Source organism: Diadema setosum, chromosome 8 (genome assembly GCF_964275005.1).
Source record: "Diadema setosum chromosome 8, eeDiaSeto1, whole genome shotgun sequence".
Classification (NCBI taxonomy): Eukaryota; Metazoa; Echinodermata; class Echinoidea; order Diadematoida; family Diadematidae; genus Diadema; species Diadema setosum.
The window spans coordinates 849,137-874,276 of NC_092692.1; the positions used below are offsets into that span (position 1 = coordinate 849,137).

General features: G+C 36.6%; 1 protein-coding gene across 1 annotated transcript in view; it reads right to left on the reverse strand.

The window, feature by feature from the left end:
• LOC140231684 (uncharacterized) overlaps positions 1–21,370 on the reverse strand; it is a 43,165-nt gene extending 21,795 nt beyond the window's left edge. The window contains exons 1-2 of the mRNA XM_072311837.1: positions 21,250–21,370; positions 2,422–2,475 (exon numbers count right to left, since the gene is read on the reverse strand). Coding sequence (XP_072167938.1) covers positions 2,422–2,475; positions 21,250–21,314 — 119 coding nt within the window. The 5' untranslated portion in view covers positions 21,315–21,370. The remainder of the gene's footprint in view (positions 1–2,421; positions 2,476–21,249) is intronic.
• Between the last annotated feature and the right edge of the window lie 3,770 nt (positions 21,371–25,140).

Genomic DNA, 25,140 nt, shown 5'->3' on the forward strand with positions numbered 1-25,140 from the left:
AGTTCACCTTCATTAACATAAGGATTTAGAGAATGTAGCAATATTAGTGGAACACATCATTGAAAGTTTGAGGAAAATCGGACAATCCGTTCAAAAGTTATGATTTTTTGAAGTTTTTGTGCAGTCACCGCTGGATGAGAAGACTACTGCAGTGTATGATGTCACATGCGTACAACAATACAAGGAAAATATAAAGATAATTTCACAAAATTTCATCTTTTGAAGAAAGTACACATTCCCTTGACTTGTTAGTGACATATGTTATGAGTAATATTATTCCCATTGCCTTTAGAAAGAGGCAAGTCAAGTGCTCTTTTATTATGCGAAAAAAAGCGAAAATATGTTGAATTTTCTTTACATTTTCATTATACTGTACTGTTGTACTCATATGACATCACGAGCCTCAGTAGTCTCCTCATCCAGCGGTTCCAACACAAAAATGTTAAAAATTCATAAATTTTGCATCGATTGTCCAATTTTCCTCAAGCTTTCACTGATGTGCTCTACTATTATTGCTGCATTCTCTCAATCCTTATGTTAATGAAGGTGAACTTGTCCTTGAAAGGATAGACTGATACATTTACGTACAGGAGTTATTACAAGTTTTGTTAAATGTTGTCTGACATGAATACCAGGTTATTATTAGTGAGATATTTTACACCAAAATGAGTACCAAGTAATGTAATTCCTCAATGAAAACTGATTTTGACCTTAAATACAGCATACTGCTAAACACAGATTCTTTTTCAGATGAGAGTACAATGTACACCCTAATATCATACAATGTAAGGTACCCAAGAATACCATAGCGTATTCAATCTATCATTCAAATACCTCTGATAATGTACAGTTCAAATAATTCTAAAACACATGAAAATTAATCAGTGGCACAAAACAAAATATGTGCTAATCTTCCTTCTATTCTAATGAATGAATCTCCCTTACTATCTAATACACTAAAAAAAAAAAAAACTTTGCTTGCATAGCAAACAGTGCCTCACGTAGAGCATACCACCACATGATAAATTCTGGGTTGTCTGCTCTAGATCTCTCTAGCACAAAACACCCTAACATGGTTCCCTTTAGTTGGGACTGCACATGGCTTTTCTGATACCAGCACAGGAGATCGTTGAACACTGAAGTCAAGTTTATGGACGCTTGGAACCAAGATATGCACACAAAACAGGAATTATGACATCTGAAATTCTATTCTCCTTGTAACCACTTTACCCTTCAGCTTTAGAATTTGATATCAACTATTATATATTTTAACTAGCAGTCAAAGCCTTTATTCTAAACTATACACCATACATACCTGAGCAAAAATCCATTTCATAAGAAACCCTCCACTCATTTTGAAACAAATCCACAGGAGTCAATCAAGAGATATTACAGGCTCAGCAAGCAGGGAGTGCACATGCTGAGTTGCAATCTAAATAAGCTCTAAATTGACTTCTGAAGGACAAAATACCAAATATTGAGAATAATATGCATTCGAATGCTATAAACAGGTTAAAAGAAAAGGAATAGTAAACACCATGTTGACATACCATTCCCATACCGTTAGCAACCTCCCCCTACTCCCATCTGATCCACTTATTTACAGATAATAACACAAATGCTGTATGGTTTCACGATGCCGTTCACTTCCGTCAAATTTAGATTTTGTAGTAAGAAGGAACCAGTACTTTATGCATGAAAACACATTTCTATGCTGACTGTTCTCCAGTATTAGAACTTAAGATAATTTGTATCATACTGTGTTGCAGGTTACTGCATAAGCTGTTATTTTCGCATACAGATATTTTCGCACGTGAGGAGATCACAGACATTTTCGCGAGATGTTGTTTTCACAAATTGACACTGACGCTATCGTAAATGCGCTATTACCACAGCGCATGGTGACATTTTCGCGTGCTGTTAACTTCACGATCCAACTGTGATTCACGAAATTCACAAAAATTAAACCCTCGCGAAAATAACAGCTTATACAATACCACTACTGCAGAAAACGCCTTTCAACCAATCCAAAGGATTTCTTTAAAATAAGCCCAGATAGGAATTAATGACACTGATGCATTTACGCATTGATCACAGAAATCACTGTTGTCATTAAAGTGCACGGTCATGCAATATTAAACCAGGTACTACATTCCTGCATCCAAGGGCTCACTGTTTACTATAGGCTTACTAACAAGTGGGGCATGATTTGCCATGCACCATTCCATTTTCAGATTTCATATGGAATACATTTCATGCATAATTAGCCATCAAACACTTTTACATCATTTACATTTTGTATACGGCCTTAAACTGCACTAGGATTATTGTATTAACCATTTGTCATGCATATAATACATGTATAACAATAATAATGCCTTTCAAAATCATGCATCATTTATTATCTTATAATATCTTTACCTTGATAGAAGCCACTCTTCTGTTTCTTCTGGGCGTTTGAACTTCAGTTGAGGACTGTAAATAAAAAGAAATATTCACGTTACATGATTAGAAGATACATTGGTTATTGACTGATTACTGTACACCATGATACAGGTCATGACAACTTTTTATCATTTGAATATCAAATATAGAAGGACAATTCAGACTATGAAAAAAAACACAACAGAATATCTCATACAGGAAAAATACACATTTTCAAGGTATGCATGATATCTCTCCTTAGAACATTATGCATTCATCATTTCAAGAACATCGTAAACGAAAAGCAATCTAGGTCAAAATTCACACACATGTTGACAATCTATCGAAACTGTACACGTGAAAACTTAAGCACAAATTCAATTTTATTTTCTTTGCTGTAGGCCACTGTCATTGAAGCAGAGTACTCTCATTAATAGTTTACAATTTTGTGTATCTATGCTTCTTATCTTACGTGATATTCATATATTTCAGTTGAGCACAAATTTTGAAAAATTTCCACTTTGAAAAATCATTTACCCTTGTTTAAAAATTTGGAAAGAAATTACGTCTCCAACTTGACTTCAAGTTTAGAAAGGTCAAGATGTAGACGGGTCTAGAGACAGAAAATGTGATTGGAAATGTCTGCCCAGACATGATATATGAAGGGTGCCACATTCAGGGAGTGGTTGCATGCATACCAATGATTGTATGTAGATGGAATATGTTCTCCTCTGGTTGAGTCCAAGGATTATGGGATTTCAGGGGAATTGAAAGGGCAAAGGTCAGTCAGCCACCCCCCCCCCCCACGCCCACTCAATCTCATTCCCTCCTTTTCTTTTTTATTCATCATCAATATATCTCCTCCCCAGGCCTTCTGTCTGTCTGTCTCTCATTAATGTGCACACGTGCGCGTATACACACACACACACACACACACACACACACACACTCACACACACATTTTATGCAAACACACTGGGGTTTGTGAATGCAATTTTCTAGTATGAATAATAGCCAATGTTATTGTTAACACAAATTTCATACTGCTGGAAATTGGAAATTATTCATCAGTTTGTACAGAGAGTAATGATTTATCAATGAGTGTTTTTGCTGTCACTCCTCCACCGCATTTATCAATACACACATTAAAGCAAATTCACTAGAAACATGATCCTTTTTTCACTTAATACAATTTCCTATAGATATAAAATTCATAAACCACATAAGTTCAAAATGAGAAGAGGGAGTGGCATTAACTAGCAACCTGTTCCTCGTTCATCCTGTTTGCCTGACTCAAACTACACTATTAACTTCAGACAAGTAGTACTGCTACCCTGTAAGAAATACATGATAGGTTCAAATCCAAGGCTGGTTACTTCTTCTTTAGTTTATCATTATGCTGACTGCTTCTCTGCAACATTACAAAAGAGAGTAACAACAAAGATATCTTACTAGATGAGGCACTAGCAGGACATATTTTTGTTTGCTTGATTTGCATCGTGTGCAATATCAGAGCACATTCAATGCATCACGTGGGCTACTACAAATGTATAATTCCCCGTAGGCTATCATAATGATATGTCACACCGTATTTTGCCTCATCTGTTGCGCAAACATGCATACGCTTGCTATGCCGCGAAACGTGCAAACTCATGCTACAAGTACGCAGACTCTTGCTTTAAGTGTAAGTCACAATTTAGTGCAGTCTAATTCTTGGCCTGCACTGTGTGTAACGTCTGTGTGTGGTTTTTTTTTTTTTTTTTTTTTTTTTTTTTTACAGCTGTTTATGCCTTCTCTTGATAAATGATTAAACATAGATAAGAATGATTATATTGGATGGCTTTATTTGAAGGGAATACCAGGGAATTTTTTTTTTTTTCTAGTTAAGGCCAATATTGTACTCATTTTTAATTCTTGCAACGTTGGCCCCTGATTCATGCAATAAGTCCCTAGTATAACATTCACTGCCAGCCAGTATTTACATAAATATTGTATAGCTCCAAATCACAAAGGCAGTTTAAGGGAAACCCATGACTTGCTTTAAAGTTCAAAGTTATCCCATGGACTATTAAAATAAAACAACAACAACAAAACAAAACTTGCAAAAACAGTTCATCAATGCTCAGACATACACATGAGCTAGGGAAACAAAATCCAGTGTGAGAGAGATTGGCTAAATTTGGTTCCAAAAGTTCCGTCTGAAATCACAGGCAAAGACCAAGTATACTTCAAGGACCAAATAAATGTGAATATGAGAATGAGAACTGAGAATGGCTTAATATGGTAAGTTCTGGAATATTGTATCTAAAATTCAAACATCAAATTTTTGGTTATTTGGATAGTGAAGTAATGATTTCTCTGTATCCACCTCACCAACACAACTCTAACAATAACATCCAATTTCATGTACATCTGTATTGCTGCATCTTGAATCTTCATATCTTCTCAACATACAAGTAGTTAAAGGGGAAGAAAAAAGAAATTGATATAGTCATTGGAATAAAGGGCAATTAATGCTGAATTTCCCAAAGCTACAGTGGCACACGATGCACAGCAAGCCAACCAGGAAAGCACGATTCATAGCATATTCCCTGCCACGTGCTGCCCCTGCACTACTAATAAATGCCTGACCCGACCCAGGACCCGGCCAAAGGCATAAGTGGGAGGGGTCAAATAATCATTACTCACCCCTTCCCACTGCTCTTAGGATCGGTCACTTCCATGTGGACAGGAACATCTCAATTTCACAGGGACAGGTCTTGCATCATAATGAAATTCACAGACGGAAAACTGTAATTTCTCCTCAGAGCTTGCCCGATAAACAACCCTCGATACAGTCCCACGCTAATAGTTACCAGTACTGTAGCACCACACGTATTTGAAAAATGCAACTGCACTGTGCGCCGCTCACACTGGCACTTCCTCATAGGAACCACTACCTTTGTGGCTAATCAGCTCCGTATGAAGGAAGCTCTACGCTAAGCTTTGCTGATCGTCACTACATTTCCCTCTCTCCTTTACATTGCATGATTCACACTGAAGGAACATTAACTACCGTTCTTGAAAGCTGGCTCTAACAAATATTACAAGCACAACAGGAAGTAGTTTAGTCTGAACAGTTGTCTTCGCAAGTGGCACATACCGTATCAGAAACATAGAAATGAGTGAAAGTCATCCATCTAGGAGGGAAGTAAAAAAAAAAAAAAAAAAATGAGCGAGCGAGTCTCTCAATTGCTAGAGGCAGATGTATTTTCCTGGTTTAGAATTACCATCCAGTTTGATCCTGCTTTTGATACTTTAAGCTTAAATATGCTGCATATAAACATGAAATTCTTTTAAGAATTTTTGATAGTACTACAGTACAGCTGTACATCAATTTCATGTCTTCGCTACACCTGAAGTTTTAAAGATCTATGTTTTTCATAGCATAGCAGTATACAATATGGTGACAGAGAGGTCAACTTGGTTTGAACTAAACTCAATATAAGGATGCTTTAAAAAGTTGAAACGTTCAGAGTTTAGTCAATAAGCCTAGAGAGAAGAGAGAGAGTTGATGTCCTTCATCCAAACTCACAATTAACTACAATTTCTACATCCTGTTGCTCTGTAGTGACTGAAGCAGGAAATCGGCACAGGAAGTACACTTTGACCTCTTATCTCCACATTGGGTACTAGAGGCTGAGAGAGACAAAGACAGACACACAGACAGGCAGTTTCCTGCTAGTATTAGAACTTAAGTGTCGAAACTTCTGATTGGCAGGACCTGTTAAAGACAAAGACCAGGCATTACTATTGGTCAATACCAACTGGGACATAGCAAACAGAGCAAACATGAGTTATGATATTCAATGTACCTGTCATATTCAATAGTAACCCTTCCAAAATACTTTTTTCTTTTCTTTCTGATCAGGCAAGCCCCAGGCAAGCTCTTTCCGTGAGAAAATGAAAAGCAATACTATATGTATGTGTGCTGCTACAATGTATAATGGATGTGCAAGACATTTAATACATATATAATTTTCCTCCAGTGAGAACAAACAAATCTTGCTTCAAGCTATGAGTTCTTGTAGCCAATAGATGCGAAATGGTTGCTGAGAGCACTACTGTAGGTCCATAGGTGGTAGAACAATAGGTTTGAATGTCAAGTGTATCAACCCGTGTAAATGGCCTTTGAATATGCCTACCAGATGATCAAAGAAAGCAACGACACCAACAGCAATGACTGAGAGAGCAGACTAGCTGGTATCTCATCATACTCACTGTCAGCACTTCAAGATTCATTACAGCTCTTTGCAGCTCGTCACTTGATTAGTTCATTATGTAAACATTGGACTGCCTCAGAGAGAAACAGAGAATTCTGACAGTATGACAGTCACATCATTACTCGATTTAATTTCAGTTTCCTGATAAATTGCTCAAGGTACACACTACAGTGCTCTTAGGTTTGTATGCATTTAATTTCCATGATGAAGGAGAATCAATGATATTCATGATAAAAACTGGGTAGAGACGGGGTATTGACTGGTTTGTGCTTGTCATGAAGCAATCCTAATATTGTGGACTCGAGCAAAGAAGTACAGTGTAAGAGTCACTTTCATGGCTGCCTCAGGAATTCTCTTATCTGACAAAAAAATGGAAATGTTGTTGGTGCTAAAGACCATCATTCTTTTTTTCTGCAAACAACAGATTGAAATTCACAACATTATCATATTACTGCAGAACATCTAAGGACTTTTAGTACTTGTGTACGCACAATTCTGATAATTAAATCCTTTGATTTAGGTGTAGTTACAAATATTTACATAATTCTACATGATGAATACTTGTTCAGTAAACTATTGAGGTTGATATATTGTTCAAGCAATGATATGGAGTGCCCTAGCCCCAACAAGCAAACTCTGAGCACCAATGACCGGGTTATACTCCCAATTATTAGTGTGAAAGATGATGTAATATGAAATCATTTTTTCATTTACAAAGAATATCTTAGGTTATTTATGTTTGCCAGGTTTATATATTTTCATTTACAAAATGAAATAATAGCTTCAGTTACAGTACTTGCATACACTGAGTTTGTATTTGAGTGTGTTTCACTGACATGAATTCCACAGAAGAACACTTTGATTCTAGGTTTGAAATCTTGTGATGCTTTGGGGCACTTTCCATACGTAACCATTCAAGTCTCTCCACAGACTTGACATTTAAATAAGTACTTTCAACTTCTCATAAAGATTATTCTTCAATAATTCTACAAATTTGTAAGTATCATTCATTATGATTACTAATCATTATATCATTTATTTCATAACTATGCATACACATGAGGGTAATCTGACAAATACTATCTGTTTTTTTATTACAGAAATGGATCTCTTCTTTCCCTTATGAACTGGCTTCAATAGCTTCAGTTACAGTACTTGCATACACTGAGTTTGTATTTGAGTGTGTTTCACTGACATGAATTCCACAGAAGAACACTTTGATTCTAGGTTTGAAATCTTGTGATGCTTTGGGGCACTTTCCATACGTAACCATTCAAGTCTCTCCACAGACTTGACATTTAAATAAGTACTTTCAACTTCTCATAAAGATTATTCTTCAATAATTCTACAAATTTGTAAGTATCATTCATTATGATTACTAATCATTATATCATTTATCTCATAACTATGCATACACATGAGGGTAATCTGACAAATACTATCTGTTTTTTTATTACAGAAATGGATCTCTTCTTTCCCTTATGAACTGGCTTCCATTTCCACAGCTAAAGACCCTGTAGCATGGGGGTTCATGGGTGGCCTGATTCATTACCTGTCCACTGGGGTACATTCGAAAACCACGAATAACACCGCTCAGCGAATATGTGCATCAAATTACGCTAACCAAAGACAGTCGACTCCAATCCAGATTCTTTGGCTGTGTGTGTACCTACACAGAGATCAGTTGCACGCAATTCATTACAGGGATTTTCAAATACATGTATATCTGAGCCAGGCTAGCCTTCCCATCCTACGGTATCCCCATCCTAGCAGGTCTTTAAGATTCATTCACAAAACTACAGACTTACTAAATATGTTTATTTGTTTGTTTTAAAATCATCAAGTGGTATGCCAATAGTTTGATAGTGTGTAATTCAATTTACAGCACACTTGCTTTTAAAGCCAGTGAATCATGTCAACAATAAAGCATGATTATAGCCCATATGGGGTTCACTGGCAAAGAGTCAATTTGGCCACAGACAATATGTATTGGGCAAACATTTTGGGTTTAATAATCCACAGGGCAAACAGTATCTCCATGACTCACAATCTACAGAGCTGCATTCCTGACATATCCTCAGCTATTCATCCCCACACCCATGCACAATAGTTGAATACACGAATGTATCCACATTGCCAAGTACATTCAAATATTATATCAAGATCAATATGTTGTGATAGCAGCAAGTACAGTGCATACACTCAAATGATACTCCGGAAAATCATTATGGCATACATGGCTAGCAGTGTCAAATGAAAGAGTCAGCAGGCTGATTAAACATTAAATGATCAATTGGTAACTCTCAGACTTTATTCCTGTCTAAAAAAAAATGCTTTATCATAATTTGAGTTTGAGCAATGGTTGACATTACAGAAACTATTCTCAAAGTACAAATGCTTCCATTTATCTTTATTTTATACTCAAAAAGGTTACATGATAAATGTACCCTTAGAGCAATCATTCATGGATCAATTCACACAAAAACAAGATAACACACTCATTATTAAGTCAATATCAAACCTAGGGGGTGAGAACTCCTGCATTTTCAAGATACAGGCCAATGATTTGGATATCTTCTCAAGAAAAGCACAATGAATTCATGCTAAAAATTAGCCACCCATGAAGGCCCTTCTTGCACTCAACATTTCATCCTGTTTAAATTTCATACTTTTTCACTTGTTGAGAGTGTGTTTGCAGAGATTTGTGAAAGACACACAGACTGCGGGAAGCATGTGCACATATTGGTGCTCAATCAATCATAACAGCCATGATAACTCAGTCTCTTGACAGTGCATGAACATACATGTATTAGAAAATACAGTTGTACATCATACCATGGAGCTACTCTTGTAGCTCCTTGATCATACCAACTAATGTCAACATATCACATACACAGCATGTTCTGATACATGTATATTAAACAATTTCACGTGTCATTTTCCTTCTTGACATGCGCCATGCTTCGCGGGGCATTTCATGAAACGCATTGTCTGATTTTTTTTTGTTGACAAATTTGCTGACAAAACATTTCATGAATGAAATTCCTCCCTGAACAGAATTAAACAGAACTGATAGCTAATATTCAGTGTAATCAAAGAGCAGCTCTTTGCAGTGAATAATTTTCCTTCTCAAAATTGAATCTATAAGCAATTTTTGTCGATGGACATACATTTTCAACAGAATGGTCATACAAGTCTATGTATTTGAATCTGCTATGCATATTACATTTTGTATAGCAGTCACACCAAAATGCATAGCAAATTGCTATGCGATACCAGGAAAATTATTCCCAGCTTTGGTACAATGTATCCCATACATGAAATGCATGGGAATATATCCCTCGACCTTATAAAGTGAGCTCAAATGAGATCAAAAATACATGTAGCATGGAATTGGCAATGCCTTCCTTGTCTGTAGCCTGGACATGGCTTCCTCCTTGGATGAGAGTAAGGGTGAAGTGGGCTTTAAACTAGACACTCTTATCAAGAATTATTGATCACTGTCATGCCCTCGGCAAATAAGATTCTCTCTCATCCGGAATGGGTTTCATGCTTGATTGTTTCTCGACAATCAAGATTGCTAGCCTCACATGCTGCTTGACTTCCTGAAAGTATTTATAGCTGAATGCTTCCTCTTCTGATCTATATACCACACCTCAAGAAAGAGCTCTGCAAAGTGTCAGTGGCATTTTCTATCATTTCACTTTCATCAAAAACTGAATGTGTTTATGATTTCAAAAAGCAAAACATCATAAGCATCCCTTTCATAATGGCAGACAATGTTTATGAATATGGGACAATACTTTCTTCAGTGTGCCTGGGAGAAAACGGCTCAGGAGTCCACTGCCTTGAGGTTGCACATATCATTTTACATTTCAATGATAGACAACATAGTGTGCATCGACAGAGCAAAGGCAGGTACTTTTATAATGTGGCTGGGAAGAGCAAAATGTGAAAATCCCATGATGACAATCAATGTATAATTATACAGCATTTCTATTTGTATTACTGGCATGTAGAACTAAGGACCGACTCTTGATTTATGACCTTACAATTTTTTTTTTTTCCTTGGATATCTTGCCTCATTTTGATTACTGTAGTCTTGTATGGTCTGGAACCAGCCTAACTAATTTGTGTCGTTTATTTGTTTTACAGAAAAAAGCAATTCGAATTTGTTCAAACGCCAACTCTCTTGACCACACCGCTCCACTTTTCAAAAAATTGAATACTCTCACACTGTCTGACAGTGTCTCCGTCAAACTTGATCTTTTTATACATGTATAAATACTCGAATGAAATTTTACCTGATATTTTTTATGGTTGTTTTACACTGAATTGTGCATTACACAACATTGAAACTCGAAATAAGGATAACACTGTGTTGCCATTTTGTCGCTTGAGCATAAAGCAAAAAAATTCTATCTTTATATATTAAAGTGCTAAGTTTTGGAATGATTTGGATTCAATTTTTAAGAATGTATCCACTCAAAGTGCTTTAAGTCTAGATATAGACAATATCTTTTAAATGCCTATTGAATTGTATCAGTCCATCTTTGTTTTAGTCTTGTTCTGTTTGTTTGTTTTATTTGTGTAATGTAGTAGCATATGTCTTTTATTTCATCTTATTTGTCTATGTTATCTGTAACTGTCATTAAGTCATCTGAATGAACTCTGAATCTGCATTTGCATGTATATTCTTTATGTATCAAACTCTACAAAGGGGATCACTTGTCTTAAGCCTTTGGCTTTCTTTGTGAACTCCCCGACACATTTTACTCTACATTCTATTTTTATGATTATCAATAAAGTGAATTGAATTGAATTGAAATTGAAATCTATTAGTATCCACAAAGCATGATGCCGTTTTAATATACATTTAGGCCTATGTAATATAGTAGACCTATTTGTACCTGGTTCTTTTCTGCAGAGACTATCAAGCATACTTGTAGGTGTAAAATGATTATCCATTATCAATGATATTATTGCTACAATTCACTTTCATCATGATGCCTCTGGCAGCTGATATTACTTTAAATCACTTGGCACACTCTTTGTATCAAGGAGAAGTGCATTTTCACATAGTAATTCCCATTCTACAACATAGGTTAGATAACTTTTATATACTTGACACCAAGACTGAGACAGGTGAAGCCATGCTGTGACGCATACTACAGGGAACAGCTAGCCTCCTGAACAGTATGGAATGAACTGATTACACATTGTATTTAACAGATCATGAGTGTCAAGACAGCTAACCTAACTGTGATGCTGGTACTGTAGGTACCATGTGATGTGAACCATGAGGACCTTGAAAGACCTACACAGTCCAGACTGTTATCATCATTGAAGGAAGATACAAGTTGGTATGTGTTTAGACAATACCAATGTTGTAAAAACCAACCGCCTTGACCTATCAATCGCCACTTTAAATGTTGTCTGTCCTTGTTCTATCAACAGAAGTTATTAGGAAGCTACCAGTCTACTACATTGTAAACATTCTAAGGAGGCAAGAAGTACTGTACACTCTGAACATCGGTTATCATTTCTCACTGTGAAGAGATGGAACACACATTGCCAACAATCTCTAGAGCTAAGGACTCGACATTAGCGGTAGCCCAGTGGCACATCAGGGCCACTAAAAATTGATTTCGGGCCACCAAATTCATATTTTGGTGGCCTTATCTGGCAACTAAAAGTCAAAATGGATTTTGACTTTTCTTTCTATTTTCAGAACACTACTATCTTAACCCCACCTTTTACCTTTTTGCGAGATATACAAAGAAAACACTTATGAAATAGTACAGAGCATACCATTTCAAGAGGAATTCAAAGTTTATTTGATGAAAATCAGATCTGGAAAGACTGAAACATCCAAAAACAAAGTAAAACAAAATCGATCGTAATAAAAGGTGGGTAACACACTTTATTAGAATCGCTCTGTTTTGGATATCTCAGCCATTTCAAAACCAATTTTCATCAAATAAACGTTGAATTCCTCATGGAATTACATGCTCTTTCATATTTCATAGGAGGTTTCTCATTATCTCACCAAAAAAAAAATGTTAGAAACCTGAAATCAGGTCTCAACCAAAACTATACGATCCCTTTAAAGTATATGCTCACAAGTATAATGGCTGAAAACTAAAGCAAAAAAGACAAACAAATAAACAAATCCAAGAAAAATAGGGCCTCAATCAAATCTCCACCCCCCTAAAAAAAAAAAAACCAACAACAACAACATGAAAACCGCTAGCATAAAGATCCAATTTGTTTTCATATTCATGCCAACATACCATTCTTTATCAGTATGCACGGATGAACATAATCTATATCTTAGATGGTGTGACACATCTAACTTTAATGAAAAAGTATTGACGGGGTTATCTAGCACTCAACTGTAGACCTAATCACAGTCACATGATCTCAATGACCATTTGAGTTGGCCAAATGTTCGGAGCAGACTAATCTCATGAATTACAATAAGTTTTCACTCAACTTTTACCAACATGCAGTCTATTATACTCAATTGACACAATACTTATCTCCCTTTTAGGTATTTATGGTCTCTCATCTGAGGAAGAAAAAAGTTTTTACACACTTTGCAGGGAACAATCGACAGCGTCAGTACTTAAATAGGCCTACTTCAATAAATATTACTGTTAAATGACCCACTACTCCCAATTGAGTGAATACAAGCCAAAAAAAGAACTAGAAATGTCGCTACGGCGACTGATGCCTCCGCCATAATGCATGATTCTCCCAATAGGTGTATAGTACAATGTCTTGACAATGTGTGATGACAGTTTCACATAACTGGCAAAATATCAAAATAACAGGTTTGTCAGAAATATCTTGAATGTTTACTTTCCACGAACTGGGTTTGCTATAATTGTCTATTAAAGAGTGCAGGTACACATATTTGGGGAATTGAAAATTTTTACTAGACTTCTGACCGACCTTATTATAAGTTTATGCATTGAGTATAATTTTCAAGGTATGAAGAAAGAGTGTAATTACAGTACAATTTTTTTTTTCATTTAAACCTAACCTTTGACCCTTAACCTTTGACCTTTGACCTTCTGGCTGGAAATTTCCAAGAGAATCTCCATCAAGTAATACATGTACATATATTAAACACTTTTAAAACTAATAATGCAATCATTGCATATACTAGTATACATGTATGAGGGAAATACAGTAGTAACATTTTGAGGAGTTGACCTTGACCTTTGAACCCCTGGCCATTGACCCATGACCCCTAAATTCCCTAGATAATCCCTGCCAGTCAGTACATGCATATGTACCATGTTCCATGAAGATACATTGAACCATTTGCGAGAAAAGTGATATTGCAACATTTCCACCTAACCTTTGACCTTTTGACCTTTTACCTTATGACATGAAACTCTCTCTGGAGAATCCTTACGCAGTAGTACATGTCTACACTATAAGTTTCAAGAAAATAACTGCGGGCATTGCATAGATATGGGGGAAATAGCAACATTTTTAGCATTTGACCTTGACCTTTTGACCTTTGACCTCTTGTCAATGTCACTAGAATCTACTCAACTAATTGTCCCATCATACATCATCCTTGGACCAAGTTTGGTGACAGCTGCTTCATCCAGTTTTGAGTTATCACATAAACAGATAAATTTTAGGATTTGACCTTGATCTTTGATCTTTGACCTCTGTCCGATTTCACTGAAAAACTAATCAAGTAATTGTCCCATCATACATCATCCTCCAACAAAGTTTGGTGAAATTTGCTCCATACAGTCTTGAGTTATCGCGTAAACGGATACAATCTCATGATTTGACCTTGACCTTTGACCTTTGACCTTTAGCCGATTTCACCCAAAATCTTATCAAATCGTTGCCCCATCATACTTCATACTTGGACCAAGTTTGGTAAAATTCCAGTAAATATTACTCAAGTTATCGCGTAAACGAAAGCGGACGGACGTACGGACGTACGGACGTACGTACGGACGGACGGACAACCCGAAAACATAATGCCTCCGGCACCACTTCATGGCGGAGGCATAAAAACCCAACAACAACAACAAGTTCAACAACAAAATAGTGCCGGAAAATACTAAACAAACACATAATTATAATCTCTTTCAGCCCCTTCAATTCAAGCACCAAACTATGTAGGACCTACACGTTGTACTTGTTGGTATTTTACATGTCATAGAACGCTAGCACTCAAACTGGGTCATTAATGCAATTGGCAAACGACGCTATCATAGTATTGCCAACACATTTCACGCATCACTGTCCACACACTGTGTCTGTTCAGTAGGCTGCTGCATCATTTGAAATGGAACGTTATCTGTATTGTCTATTGGTTAGATTAACTGGCACACCTTGCCAGGTCTTCACAAAGCAAATACTCTCTGAAATGTTTGAACTTCCTATGTTTGCCACTGCTCACCCTCCACAGTTCTATTAGCACAGAATACTTTTTACGAAAAGCACACATACTGTACCTTTCTCTCTCTTTCATTCAGTATGTGTACATCTGAAAATATGAATGAGATACATCTGTACTTTTGTGGCAAATAATGTAGGACCTACATAAAAACCTGAATTAGAACACTACTAATTCTTCTGCCATCACATTGGAAGTATACATTGTACCTCTGCACTATAATTTGTCTTTTTCTAAAACTGCACAAAATTTGACTCTTAGTACAGACATTTGATATTAACCTTTTCCTGCCAGATACTGAGTTGGACTATCTACACTTGTATATTCATACATTATCATACATATCAAAAGATAATTTTCCCTGATGTTCAGATTAAGAATATTTCTAATCAAATCAGCAGTTGTCTACCATGTAGCAGAAAAGGTAGATCAGCCAATCACCAAATCTCCCTCCCCCGTTTTTTCCCCTTTTTTTTTTTTTTTGAAACTATTTCTGTGAGGCTTTAAATTCATGATGTGTGTATTTGATATGATACAGTCTGTAACAACTTGCTTATGAATCAGGAATCATCTACCTTCTAATACAGAGAACAACATGTCACTATCAAACTTTTAGTAGGGTATATTTCAATACATGACTTCACAGGATGAACAGGTCTGTATGTTTGTATGCCATTCTCATTATAACATTTGTACACTGGAAGACGGTTCACATTACACATACTACACCATCCTAATCCACTTGACACTCATTTCTGTTACATGGAGAGCCAGTTAGGATATAAACAATCTGAAGGATTTATTACAGGGAGAGTGTAGCATCCTCCTAGAGTGGCAAATCATTCCATCCTGTTAGCTGGCAGGTTTTGTGGCACACTCAGGAGTCCACATACACCTCTAATTACAGGTCTTTAACATTGTACAGTCATCGTTCAACTGTAAGACATCCCTGGCTTCTCAAATGCCTCTTTGCACACTTCTACCTTCTACGAGGTGATGACTTGGTTTAAAATGCTATTAAATACCTATAGACTAGAGTACTGTAACTGTTGCCACAGAAGCTAAATGTTATTATTTCTGGAAAAGGGGACATTTTAGTGTTATCTTTCATTGAGCAATGTACATTGTATAATACATGCACATGTACACTGTGTATATCATGGATCAATACATCACAAATACAATGATAAACACGCATACAGCTAGACAATGACTAATCAGCTGTAAAGTATTCTAATTTGGGGAGTAATAAACTGTGACAACTTCAATTGTTTTCCTAACTGGTATGATGTTTACACCTATTTTTATGATATGGGGCCCATACAGAAATTGGAAGAAGAAAGCTCTGAGAATAGGTCTGCTTTCACAGCTACAGTGTAAGCCCATGAACACATGTAGCTTGAGCTATTGATGGGGGTGTCATTATCATTTATAATATCAATAGTTGGTGAAAAGGAGAGGATTGTCGGTACAGGGATTGTATGGAACCTTTAAAACATAATGATGGGGCAAGGATCAGGAATACACACTGTGCAGTCACCTTGGGAACCCTCTAGACAGTCCTTCCTTTTACATGAATCAGCAAAGCTTTCACTGAACAGCCAACAACAGACACAAATCTGTATACATTTTATCAATATTTTGATATTTTGTCTGTGTCTTCTTTGAGATGTACCGTAGGAGGCAATTCCGGCCAAAAGAGGCTTGTAAAAATATAACTTTTCTTCAAAATGAAATATAAAACAGAAACTAAAAGAATGGTTCTGAAAATTTGTTTAAAATAAACATTATCAATTCCGTTGGGCTACCTGAACAGATCTGTAATATGCGTGCTCATAAACAAACACTGAAATTCCACGGGATCAACTGCTTGTGATATAATCTAGGATGTGCAAAATCTTCAAGAGATCTTAATACTATTTTATAATCCGATTGAAGTGAGTTATTCCATGGACCTACAACGAAGTAGGTCCATGGTTATTCCTATGCATGAATTATTGTGACAATCAAGTGAGACATTGCAAATCATGTGATTATGACACACACACAGGTAATGTACGGCTGCCATAATCTGCAACAGGTAAGGCATTACTACTGACTGGGAACAAAATTAAAGACACAATTTACCATTTGCAGATGAAACAGAAACCCAGCATTAGTGCTTTAAAATAGTTCTAAAATGTGAGATAGGGATAGAAACAACCACTGTAAAAATTGAATCCGTATAACTTAATCGATGTTAATTCATACACAAAATGTGAACGAACAATAGTTATGATAAGAATGCTTCCAGACTAAACCATCTCACAGTTATGGTTTATTGAGAAAAATGCTAATATCTCCTTATATTTTGAAAATTTTAAATGGTAGGATGTTTTGTGACGCAACAAACCTACACATGCATCAAATGTGATATCTTGAACATTTTTTAAATCACTGCTCCCAAAGGTAAACTGGACATCAAATCACTTGTGGCGATGACTTTTCAAAATTGAATGAACAATATGCTTAATACAGACAGTGTTATTCACTCAGTCTTATCTTAGAGAGTCAATAGTCTGCCTCATAAAGCACATGTCAGTGTAGAAATAACTGCAAACTAACTGTACTTTCTCCCTAATGAGGATACTGAACGTTACCAAGGAAGCTAGCCGATTATGAGGAAATGACATCACACCGCGACGCAACTTGAGGTCGTATGTGGTTAGTCAACATACGTGACGTATTTCACTCACTGGCATTATATGAAGATATCATCAAATACACTGTACCACACATCATCCTATCACATACACTCTACCACTTTGTTACAAAGACCTGTGCAGGGCCAGGGAAATCCTATGATAGAATCTACAGAGCTCAAAAAGACATCTTTCTCTAGAGGGATAGTGCATTTATACCTTCAGTGGCCCAGACTCAACAAACATAAGATTTCACACATGAGACACAAAGGAATCATCCTTGTACATATTGACAACTCTTGATGTAGATTTAGGGTTTCCTCACCATGCTTCAGTCTTCATACCAGAACATACGGTAATCCTTTCAAAAGGAAACCAACTGTAAGTATATCAATCTCTGCTGACATTTCTGTCAACAGAGATTATTTATTGTTGCAAGGTTGAGTTGTTGTTGTTGTTTTTTTCAACTGCAGAGTATATCAAGAGACTTTCATGACACACAAAAGTCCCCATCCATCTTGGGGTAAAAACATTTCAATCACACACACAATACTGTACCCTAGACCATAATCCTTTCTTCACACCAAAAATGACAATATGTGACAGTAACACACTGACCCACTGACCGCATCCCAGGGCACATCGGTAAACATGGATAGCGAGGCAGGCTTTGACTGGTGACTGACGCACCTGCTTTTTTCTGCCAAGAAAAGTTTCTAAGCTCTGTGCTGGAGTGACAATGAGAGCAAATTATATAAATAAATTTGCAATATACCCCATACTGGGAAAGTACTTTGTAATTGTATGCAAGTTTGCGTATATTTAAAGGGACTGTACAGTACTGGTTGAGGTAAGGGATTTATGTTTTGAACATTTCTAAGTGAGATAATGAGAAACCTCATATGAAATTTGAAAGAGCATGTGATTTTACGAAGGATTCAACGTTGATTTGATGAAAATCGGTTTTGAAATGGCTGAGATATCAAAAAAAGTGATAATAATATAAGGCGACAGGCCACAACTTTATTAGGATCTCTTTGTTTCACTTTGTTTTTGGATTTCTCAGCCATTTCAAAACCGATTTTCATCAAATAAACTTTTGATACCCTTTAGATTGCATGCTCTTTGACATCTCATAGAGTGGTTTCTGAATGTCTCGCAAAACGTTAAAAGCTAAATCCGACCAGAACTGTACACACCCTTTAAAATGTCATAATAAAAATGGCCGCCATCAGCACATACGTCAGGCCATATAATTGTTATAAAATCAGCTACACTGTATTAATGTTTATCTAGTGGTTAACCTTGGATATGAGTTTAAAAAAAAAAAAAAAACCCAAACTTTATCAGTTGAACAGTTTACAGTCAACTGAAAGGAAAGCACACAAATGCACGTTGAAACAAAAACAAAACAAAACACAAGAAGCATACAAAATATTGTATTACATGAATAACAGACTGGAACAAATTGGGATGAATGTCAAAATTCTGCAGTCCAGTGAATGACGGGATCCTCTTCCAGTATCCATACAAAGCCATCTTAATCATGTGACTAACTTTAGACTACGACATGAAAAGTTGTTGATATCAGAAATGTCAGGGACTATAGCAAGCAAATGGATCTTGGTTATTATCAAAGTCAGAATCAATGTAGTTGCTTTCTTGTATCCCTTCACACAGTCAATAACATACACATCAATCACCAAGCAATAGTCATCTCCACTGCAGGTGTCATCACATGATGCATTAGTAGAATCTCAGAACCTAATATGTAATCATTGATCTGTCAATTTATTTTCCAATTCATATCCCTAATTGCATTCTATGTTCCTGGCTATATCTCATATAACTGGCAGTTTTTCCAATGGTCCATCTTACACACAGCATTTTCTATAACACATCAAATTGGACTCCACAGTATGACCGTTCAACTTTTTGCTTTTCTACTGTTTGGATGGAATCCTAGTGACCATTAACACAGCCAGTGAACTGAACAATCAACAAACAGACGAGATGCCCAGGGTACATGATAACTTTACTCCTCTAAAGTGATTCCCTAGCCCGTAAAGTATAGAAACCATTATAATCAATGTAGTAAGACACTGCCTTCAATAAAGACCCGAGAATGCACAGCCTCCTCACAGGGATTACCAGTTGTATTATACCCACCAGACTGCATGCTCCAGTAATCAATAGAGGATAAAAGGAGAAAGACAATAACTAAGCCCACTGTTTATGCTGGGGTGAAGCCATTTGTGATACCCTGGGTGTCGTCATCCAAAATCAAGATTCAAACCTTGTGACTGCAGTCTACATTTACTTACTGTAAGTTGAACCATGTACACGCGTACCAAAGTGCAGTTTATTACAGAACATTGTTCAATGTTAGTTGTGTAGCTGATTCTCACTTCAATTCTTCTTGCAGAGGAAGGGAAATTCCTAACTTTCAGAGCAAATCCTGTCACCACTGCCTAAGATTGGGACAACTATGGTGTCTCCTGACTAATCCGACAAAAAGGGTCAGAAATAGAAACTGAATCCTTCATACAATGTATACAATATAAACTTCAAAACATGGGCCATGACATCACACTGTAGCCAGCATATACACACAATGTGTTGTTTACAATACAAGCTCAGAGCATGTACATGTACAGGCTCAATATGCACTCACCAAAGACGAAGATACCAAGACCACTGCACTGTACCGACTGCACTGCCACTTGTATGATCACTATGCTTGTATTCTTTATGATAATTGATATAAAGCTGAATTTCTCTTTTTATTTAGAAAATGAAGGTAAAAAGAAGAAATAAAGATAACAAAATAAAGATCTTCTACAAACCTAGAATATTTCATAATGTAGACATTTCGAGTCTTGTCCACTTAATTAAATTTAACTAGCACAACCCGTTAGTCTGTGACATATGAATGTAGACTTCCATATTATGCATAAAAAGGGGGGGGGGTGCACCCGGCGCACTCCTCCCTGGATCCGCCACTGTAAATAAAAAAAAAAATAAAAAAACTAGCCCTATTGTTAATACAAACAAAACATGTTTTCATTCTTAAACCAAAACCCAAACAGCAATGTGGATTGAGTGAAAACAGCAACATAAGTACCAGTAGTAGTAGAACACATCAGTGAAAGTTTGAGGAAAATTAAATGATGCAAAAGTTATTATTTTTTTTTAAGTTTTGCATCAATTGTCTGATTTTCCTCAAACTTTCATTGATGTGCTCTACTGATGTTGCTGCTTTCACTCAATCCACAATTGTCTTTGACTTTGGTTTTTGGTTTCCTTAAAATTAATCCAAGCTGTCATCACCAGACCACTGTCATATAGGTCTATCAATAAAAAAAAAAATAATAATGACTGAGAATGTGGAATTTAATTCTAACAATTGGTGTCAGTGGGGTTCTAAAAAGGAGCGTGATCTTACCTATCAGTCAACTTCTTTTGCGGAAGAAATGGACTTTCCGGACTTCTCACGTTTTTCTGCTTCATGCTGACGGTGAATATGTCTCAACGAAATCGTGCAATGTTTTGAGAATCATGAATGCAAATTTACGGCACAGCACACGGTTGAAGAAGTTTGAGGTGTAGAGTCCGGACTGTCGACTGGGCGTCGCTACGCCAGCGGAGCGGGTATGGTCCTCCAGCCGAGGCGATCGGGTGCAGTAGACCGACGCGCAACCGCTCTCTTCCCACCTCCCTGCGCTCACACTGCACCGCTGCCAGCGCTGGCTCTGCTCAGCACTCCACAAAATCTGGGAACGTTTGAATGATGACAACGGCTGGGCTTGTTTCTCACAATACAGTCACGACGAGGAAGCTATAAAGTCAGGAAATACGGACGTCTCAAGCAAAGAAAGCGACGATGGTCCGCACTTTCCTTATTGCAATTATTATTTCAAAGCAAAACAAGTTGGATTCTAATTCGTATGTATAGTTTCAGTACGAGTGGTACGCGAGTACAGCATACAGCATGCAGTGTACATGAGTAACGGAACGCGACGCGATTATTATCGAAGGCAGCTCGATCGTCGTTCTGCATACAGTTTACATTCGAATAATAACGCAAGACTACTCGCGCCAGTCGGGCACGCGCGCAACCACTCCACTATTATTAGTTAACGTTACGGGCGTTCGCAGTTACTCTTGCGCTATACATTCTCAAGATACTAGTACTCGAGCAGCAAGCTCATCATGCACGCTAAGAATTCCCACCTTTTAAACTAGTAACCATAATCCTAATCCTAATCCTCTCATTGAACTAAACCAAACCTATATCACAACCCAACCCTAACCCTAAGTCCTTAGAGAAAATAAGACCGGAGTAATAGTCGCGGTACAAAGTTTGATCAGTCGTGTCACCGTAAATACGAGCATGTCTTTTCACTATTTTCAAATTTAATTATTTGGATTTTATCTTCTTCTTTTTTTACGGTTGTATTCATCTATAAAGAAAACGATCTTTGCAAGATGCATACTTGTATGAAGATTAAAAAGATTATTTATTGTTATTATTACTATTACTATTACTATTACTATTACTATTACTATTATTATTATTATTATATCATCATTATTATTATTATTATTATCATCATTATTATTATCATCATCATCATCATTCAAAAGGAAATAAGAAGAAAATATCAACAAGACATTTCATGAACTGAGAACATGGATTTACATGTAGCTGCAGTTAAGTCTGACAAAGATTACTATCTTGAAAACTAAACACATTGCACAGCTTTACGCTGCATTTACTAAAAACAGTTGGTTACTGCTGGGGTAACCTTTTCACTGCAGCACTCATGCTGAACACAATAATTTATATTTTCTGTTATGACTCAAACGCGGCATACTCCGAGTGGCAGGAATCTTCTGTACGTGAACCAGGGAGTTCCCGCTTTAGTAGCTGGTATACACACTGAGGTCCTTGCATGGCAGGAACCTCAGGCATTGTGATGGAGGTGATGGAATCTCTTCTTTCCACAACCTTGGCAGATATTCAGGGGCCGCACGTTGTGTGTTCAGGGTGGGGACTGCAGACATGGGGGTGATAGAAGTCAATGGTATCCCCATCCCACCCCTACCACCCCGAAGGAGTCATGCAGTGTTCACCGTGTTGTGACTTTTTCCCCATTTTCCGCTTTTAGATTTGTTCATACTCCAAAACGCCGTGGGGGGGGGGGGGGCTGATATTATATAATTTGTTGCAAATTCGAATAGACACATCATGCACATCATGTCAAATTGATTTCCACTGTACTTTGTTTGAATTATCTTGATGTTAACTTCATGCTTGATGTTTTTTTCCCTTTTTAATTAAATTTTTCTCCTACTCCTATAAAAGTCTAAAGGAACTCGTAGGCCCCTAAATAGTTTTGTTTTCTTTTTTAATTAAAATTGTACCCGGGCCCATTTGAACTTAAGTAGGATCTAAGCCAAATTAGATGAAAGAAAAAAAAAGTTATGAAATATAAAAATTTAGCGTGAATCTATTTAACTGATCAATCATGGTTGCCGTCGATGAGCCATGAAGTGATAGCAATCACATCATTTTGGCAAGCAAGTTTGCCACTTTCACTAGTCCCCCATTGACCTGCATTTTTATCTTCAAACATTATATAAACCTTCTGTGACTTTATCCCTTGCATCATAAATAGGCTATAGTCTTATATTAGTCGAACAACATTAGGCCTATATGATTACTGAGGCAATTTAAGTTGCGCCAAGTTGCTAAACCGAAAAACGCCAAACAAGTAGGTTATAATAACCCTTAGACCTATAAGGGGGGCTTCCATGCACATTATGCCCCCACCAAAGTTTCATTTTTTGTCGCTCCTATACCACTGCCTAATCCCTTATCTCTACACAGCCAAATTTGGTGACTTTTCCTGACGTTTTATCTTTATATATACATGTAGCTATGTCCGACAATGCTGGTTGCCATGGCAACCGCAAACTGACAACAATGTCAGTCAGATTTTGCATGTTTTTCTGTTCCAATTTCACTTAAAATATTTATAGTGCATGCATAAAATAGGGTCTCTTGGCTGCAATTTGCTGAAGGACCAAAATATCAAGTCAGTAGTGGTTGTCGTTTATCGCCGTGAAATGGTCTTCTTATCATTTCCTTTGTTTTTCATGTGACATAGGTATCAAACAGTAGATATAATAGAAATTATTGTTAAAACAGTATTTTCCAAAGTAATTTGTATACCACTTTCAATCTTTAGCACTAATCTTGCCTTCAGTATTTCTTTTTATCAACCTGCAAACTTACAAAATTCCAATAGGCCTATTTGAATATGAAATGTGATACGGTACATACAACTTTACTTGTCTATATCCAAAACAATACACCATAACTCTCTTGTATTGTAACGAATAGCGCCCCAATGGCCGACCTTGAGAAAGTTCAAAAGTGAGGTCATACATGTAGAGTATTACTCTGTTCTATACTTAAAGGTCCATTTACCTTTGGGAGGAGTAATTTCAAAAATATTCAAGATATCACATTTGATGCATATGTGTAGGTCTGTTGTGTCCCAAAACATCCTGCCATATAAAATTTCCGCACTAAAGCCTAAGATATAGGGAGATATCAGTGTTTTTCTCAATAAACCGTCACTGTAGACGGTTTATTCTGGAAACATTCTTATTATAACTATTGTTCATATTTTGTGTATTTAACAACACTTAACATCGATTATACGGATTCAAATTTTACAGTGGTTGTTTCTATCCCTGACTCAAATTTATGAACTATTTTAAAGCAATAATGCTGGGTTTTTGTTTCATCTACAAATGGTAAATTATGCCTTTAAGTGCCAAACATGGCAATGATAAATGCAATGGTAAAGTAATTAGTAAGAAAAAAAAAACATGATTTTAGCATATTTCTTACAGTATTTCCTAGATTTGCAGTGAATAGCGACCTCAGTTGGTGACCTTGAGAAAGTTCAAATGTAGAGTATAGAGGTTGAATTGCTCTATTGATGTGGCCAAAATTTTGATGGTGATAAAGAAGTTTATATGGGGGCACAATAGTTTGGGGTTTATAAGGTGAAGATATCACCACTTCATCATGATAACATTTTTTTGGTGTCGTAATTTTACCCAGGATCAGTACTTGGTAAAAGCATGCGAAACTTTAACATTCCATAATTTTCTAGATTTCGTCATCTTTCAATGAAGCATCGACCATCCTAAACGAAATTCTGTTTCATAATAATCACTTCATTGTCATACTTTCATTAATCTATGATTTTTAACGTTACGATAAAACTATTCATTACAACGTAGGCTACTTCTCTTG